This window comes from Rhipicephalus sanguineus, chromosome 7 (genome assembly GCF_013339695.2).
Source record: "Rhipicephalus sanguineus isolate Rsan-2018 chromosome 7, BIME_Rsan_1.4, whole genome shotgun sequence".
Classification (NCBI taxonomy): Eukaryota; Metazoa; Arthropoda; class Arachnida; order Ixodida; family Ixodidae; genus Rhipicephalus; species Rhipicephalus sanguineus.
In genome coordinates, this window is record NC_051182.1 from 115522003 (window position 1) to 115528523 (window position 6521).

Consider the following 6521-nt stretch of genomic DNA (forward strand, 5'->3'; position numbering starts at 1 on the left):
CTCTCTCCCACGTCAACGTATGTTATACAGCATGACGGGAGGCGGAAATAGCGATCGGGCGTCACCCATTGCAAGTTACGTAACTGATGGGCCGTTTAAAACTTCCAACCCATTACAAACGGCTGAGCCATAATTCTTCATCGTCATCAGTCGTCGCGTCAACAAAGTACACATAATACCTTACAGATGTGTAGCTGGTGTCTCGCTTCTCTGCAGAATGACGAATGGCTTAGTAGGTGCTTCCCAAGTTCACAAAAATTGTGATACATGGCGTAGTGGGTACCTTTCTAGTGTACTTGTATTGTAGCCCCAAGAGAGCTTACAAGGGGCTCTAGAAACGCCACTCTTCCAGCTTTCGCTGTGACTGTGCTGCGGTTTCAGCGCAGGCCTGGCGTTTTTTTTTTTTTTTTGCTTTTGAGATTGGATAGCCTACGTAACACGATGGAAGCCTGGATTAGCGAGTACTAGCGATCAGCAGATCACGGTTAGTTAGTCTTATGCAGTGATTGCCGACAGTTTGCCAACAACTCCCCAAGATTGTGAATCGCAGGAGCGGGGCGACATATTCATTCTAAGTTGTTCTACTTTTCAATCTGTAATCTGTAATCAAGGAATAGCTACTAAGTCGTCAGAATAAGAAAGCCGTATATATATATTATATATAATATATATATATATATAATATATATATATATATATATAATATATATATATATATGCCGTTACATACCGAGCAAGCGCCACCCCCCTCTCCTACCCTTTCGCCATCTTTTTGCAGCATACCCTTCGCTACAGAATCCTGCAGCAGCGATTCCTAACAGCCCAAGTTCTCGAGTCTTCAGATATGTGCACGATTTCTTAGTAATTTTACACTGTGATGCCCCGGGTTGCATTCTGAGCTTTCGCACATTGTCTGAACATTTGAAGAGCGTCTTTCTCTCGTTGTCATCGCGCATGAAATTTCACACGAGGATCCCCTCCGGCTCAGTAAAATCTGTAAATGCATGCCTATTCAATAAAGCACTTCATTAGAACCAAAGGTGTGAATTATTCGTAGAGGCTCTTCCGCCGCCATCATGAATTTTGGTCTGCGACCGAGCAAGCACCCCCGCCCCCCGTCCCTTCCAAATCTTGCCCGGTTATCTCACCGTAGGGGTGGGGTACTTGCTCGGGAATTTACGGTATATAACACTTTGCGACGCGGCACCCTGATTTGGAGACGCGACTTACTTTTGCCAATTCTGTACGATATTGGCAGGGAAGATAAACACAAACGCTGTGCTAATTGTGAATTAGGCATTCCTGTTGCTTAAAGTTCCTTTATAACTTTTTTGGTTGAAATATTTTGCTGCATACGACCGCTTTTGTAGAGGCAGTACCATGTCTAAGGATACGCTGGAAGTACGTCGCTACGACAGAAATTACAATATAGTTATTTTTTACATTTTCATAAGGGCTCGCAGCCAGCAGATAATTGTCGTATGCAAGTTCACTGGGTCGTAGAGTTCGGTTTATGAAGAATATAGCATGATTCCTGTACAATATTGAGATAACTATTTTTTTTGGAATCAAAATTGCCGTATAATGTAGCATAATTTATTCTATCACTACCAATTGCTTTGACTTTGTTCTCCCGAACCTCGGCACGAAATTATATAAAGTTCGCGCATTTATAGGTAGCTCATCATAATGGATGTCGCAAAGGGAGAAGATAAGGTCATTAAAACTTCCAATTGTCCGAACGACGAAGGCTTTTGGCCATTCTCATCGTTTATGATTTGGGTGTACACCTTACAATTGGATAATATGATATACAAATTGCATTTTATCCTCCATTTTGGGTTGCCGCAAAACATTATGACCTGTCTAATTGCAAGGGCATACGATAAATTATGTATTTTCCCGAACGTCCGGCGCTCTTCGAGCACACCAAACAATTTGTGTAGAAAGAACAGCGAGAAATTTGCACGGAAGCCTCAAAGGCCGACGACTCGCGAAGTAATTCCTTCCTTACAGGGGATCAAATCGGGTGAAGGAGATACGGATTGATGGCTGAAACGTACGAGCAGTCCTATGAATCGAAGACAGCCGGCCGTGCCTATTTGCGTATCTATTCACTAGTGAATGCCGAGAGTTATGGATGAAAGCGAAATCTACTGGAACTGCTCTCTTACTGGAATCTGACTCCTCGTCTGGATTGAAAGTGATTGTTAATTTTCAGGAATCTAGCAGAACCTTCTCCAACTAGTATCAGTGTGGCTGTGTAACAAAGTACAATACAACAATCTAAGGCCCAGTAGAGACTGCGTTTCGAAGTTTGGGCTGGGTAAGCATTTTGTTTCTTGCCCGAACAATCGGAGCTTTGGAGGCTCGGGAGACTCTCTCGAATGCTGGTCGCCCAGGAACGCGGCCGCGAAAGTGAACCACGGCCAAAAGATAAACGGGAAAATTCTCGGCTAAGCGTCTTTGTGATTGAGAAGTGTAACGCATCCGTTCTGACTTACGGGTTACTAGCCCGTTGAATCCCTCTCGTGCAGGAAGTGGTTTAACGGGGTTTCCAACGCAACGCGTGAGCCTCATAATGACCGTAGACGAGCCACGAGCCTGCGTTATGTTTTATTTGCTCATGCGGCCCCCCTTTCTTGTTCTCGCTCCCACTTCCTCCGAGCAGTCGTGGCGTCTTCCGTATAAAAGGGCGCTGAGTCCAGTAGTCCGTCAGCCCTCGTCCGCTTCGGAAGCCATGCAAGCATCGGTGAGTAGACGGCGACGTACACGCCTTAGTGACGTGAAGTGCCGGGCAGCCGGATACACAAATGCACCCAATCTCGGTTAAGATATAGAACGCAGTGCAGCATAAATGTTGGCAGCTATGCGCGAGGTAGCTGACTATGTCTATGCTAAATAAAAGGCCACAAAGAGGGAGGCACGCGAACGGCTAAGCGTCCTTCCCACGTTATACCTTCAGCATTTCATGTATATAAATGTCGAAATTTTCTCGGGGAGCATGCCCCGCTGCTTCGGTGACGGCTTGCGCTCCGTGACCTCAGAACCTTAAGTTGTCACTTCTGACAGCGATGACACATTGTTTTTGTAATTATGGATAACTGGCCAACGTATTATTTCTGCTGGCGGCGCTTCCCTAGGCGATCACCTCAAATGCCGTAGATTTGGCAGGTTCCCCTAGCGATCGTTGTTTTCTGCGGCCACTATGGCAATTAAGAAATCCTACCATGTCAACCGAGCGAAGGAAGAAAACTTGGTTCATAGCGTCCCTATAAGCATGTTGCGCATTGCTCCGGGTACCATGTCACCGACCTCCAACCACTCTGCCGTCCTTATAAGTCATATATGGATTAACGAGTTGGCGAAATGCATATTGTGCACTTTGTAACACGTGAAGCAACAATAATATAATACATCCAATTTCGCAGTGAAGGACTGTTGTGCACAAAAGTGGCAACTATATTACTTTTCTACACCGAAACACGTGTACCTGGAAGAGGGACGGTAACATTTAATTCACATCTATTAAGTCTGCTACATATACCTTAGGAAAATGAGCCCGAGTATTTTTAAACATTCATGAAACCTACACTGACAGAGCGTTTTGAAGCGATGCACACTTCTACTGGGCTTCTACATAACTGTGAGGACGCAAGCTACCAGCCGTTTCCAATGGCAACCTGCACCTGCAGTGCTGCTGTGGGCGATCGAATAAATTGCCTAATCGCATTGCACAGTAGAGAATGGAAAGATAGGCATTCCAGGCGAGAATTTTATTATCACACGAGCTCAAGCACGAAAGAGCGGCAGCCTAAGCGAAACGGCTTGATTGGCGATGCGAACAACGCAACGTGAAATTAATGGTTATAGAACCTGACAACGATGGATAGCTTCAAAGGAAAGGAGCATGCCTGATGGAGCAACGTGTGGACCTTATATGGACACATGATCGAGAAGCGCTAGCTCAACATGGCTCGCATGGAATCAACTCATAATACTCCGTGTTAAGGAAATTCATAGCTTTTAGTAATCTGCGTTTCAGCGGCTTTACATTTGAGCTCATTCAAGGATTGTGTACGAAATTTTATGCAAGCCGTAGTGTGCGCTCCCTTTTTGAAGGGTACTGACGATGTAAGTTATGCCTACTATTTGTTGGTAAGGCACAATGCCACAGTATCGGAACACCTGCCCGTGTTGTATGTGTGTGTGTAGAGGGGGGGAGGGGAGGGAGAGATCAGCCATATCTTGACCATAACGCGTGGTTCTTTTGACACAAAAATGCTCTTTTTGGGGTGAGATTTGAATAGTTGGTAGTCCGATTTGTGGCTTGCCACCACGGTGCAGCAGGACCGATTGGCCTTTCCGACCTAGCCCAGTGGGCCGCGATCGTCAGTGGGGCTCTAGATTTAGCAACCCACACACTGGAGCTCCATGTCATCATCAATAAATGTTTCACAGTACTACTGACTACTAATGGTGCAGTAGACTACATGCTAGCAACAGTACGCATAGGCAACGAAAGGAAAATGCGTGGTGAAGTCTGTCGAGTTACTGCTCTGCTGCGTTGCCTTTAGCATTTTTCCTTGTTCCTGCGCTGCCTTCACGAAAGATCGGTGTGTAAGCGTTCGGGCGCGGGCTCTTCATTGAACACAGCCACATAACTTAGCTGCCGGGTACAACACACGCGACATTACGGTAATCTTTCTTTGTTCCAGATCCTCGTCCTTTTCGCCGCAGCGACGATCGCCTCTGCGGGTATTATTGTTGACGGCGGTCATGGTTACGGCGGCGGTGGTGGCGGCGGCTACGGCGGAGGTGGTGGCTTTGGCGGCGGCGGTGGTGGCGGTGGAGGTGACATCGGCGTAGCCTCTGTCTCCTACGTCAAGACGCCCGTTGTGAGCGTGGACTACGTCGCTAAGCCTGTAGTCAGTTACGTGGCTAAGCCGGTGGCCACCGTGTCGCATGCCCTGAAGCCGGTCGTAACGTATACGACCATCTCGGGCGGCGGCGGTGGTGGTGGATACGGCGGCGGCGGCGGATATGGTGGCGGCGGTGGAGGCGGCCACGGAGGTGGATGGCCCTGGTCGTGAGCAGGAGCCCAACACCCTGGCCCTGCGCAGCCACCCACGTCCATCTTCTCACCGCGCAACAATGAACTCTGCAACAGCCTCCAAAAGCCACCCCATCATGGCAATGACGGTGTTCGATAGACTTCACGTATGCCACGAATTCGAGCTGGCATTAGGAGAAAACAACGCTTGTGCGCCAAAGAAAAAAAAAATCAAAGTACCAAAGAACGTGGAAATAAATGGCTTGCTGTTGAATAATTATTTGCCGTTTCTGACATTACTGTCTGAATAGTCTAGAACACTATTGTCTTAGCGTGTTTTAGGTGTTTCCGAAAAACAACACACATACCATATCCATTAGGCTAGTTAACAAGCTCAGTTATAACTTGGAATGTTTACACATAACGTGTGGATCTGACTAAAGCACTCTACTGAAAAAAATGTTATCTCGTAATTAAGGAGTTTCTCAACTCGCAGTACTATCCCTCACACTACCCAAACCACGAGAAACACTAAATAAGGTGCTTTTCTCGGTGTATAAAAGCATTAGTTGTAGTGACTGTGAGACGATAAGGTCATTCTATCGTGGCTTGGCAGGAGCAGTGATGTCTGCATTGCCGAAGCTTGTGCTTCTTTTAGGGGCGAAGCTCCTTAGGGCCTAGCCTTGTCGGCGTCCGTCACGCTACGCAAAACTAAAAACCGAAACTGAACACCTGCACAACGAGAAATGAAAACCAAATGAAGGGAAAACGGAATCCAAAACTCAAGAGATTATACGAATTATAAGTTGTGATTACGATTACGGTTACGAAGTCTCAGATCATATGCAGCACTGCATATGACTATCGAATAATAATTAAAAACACTATGTTTCCGAAATCAACAAATCTGGCTATCACAATTCTGAAGGATGTGGACAGTGTGATGTGGAAGATGTCGTGCCTGACAGTTTGACCATTCCCTCTCCATTTAACAGACCTCAATGCACCTATAATGAATGGAAAACGTAATCCAGAACTCAAGACGATATACGAATTATTGGCCGCGAGATCGAGCGGAGTCGCCGCCTGGCGGCTACTGGCGGAAGCGCGCCTAGTATGGATTGCTCCCTGCGTCGTCTGCTAGCCACGCCGTGTTTGCATGTGCGCGTACGTCCTGCACGTTCTCAAAGGGCGGTTTGTTCTGTTGTGTTACCGCGATTTTAACTGCTCGTACGTATACCTAACATGGTCTACAGAAGCAAATGGGCTTGCTCGGCGCATGCGCATTGTAATAAGATCAGTGAGTGCGAATTTCGAGAGGGCTGTGTATTGGTTTCGTACCCTTCGTTCGCCGGAATCATTTCAGTGTTGGTGCCGCTTTCTTGCTCAAACACATCGTAAAGTGCGCTTGGCATAGTCCCGAACATGAGGAGCATTAAATTGTGTGTGAATGCAGCGTTTTAGCGAC

The 6521-nt window shown here is 46.8% G+C and overlaps 1 protein-coding gene across 1 annotated transcript; it reads left to right on the forward strand.

The window, feature by feature from the left end:
- The first annotated feature begins 2740 nt into the window (after window positions 1–2740).
- On the forward strand, window positions 2741–5093 carry LOC119398956 (uncharacterized). Its single transcript, XM_037665772.2, has 2 exons — window positions 2741–2752; window positions 4719–5093. The coding sequence occupies exons 1-2, from the start codon at window positions 2741–2743 to the stop codon at window positions 5091–5093; spliced, it is 387 nt and encodes a 128-aa protein (XP_037521700.1).
- The last annotated feature ends 1428 nt before the right edge of the window (window positions 5094–6521 follow it).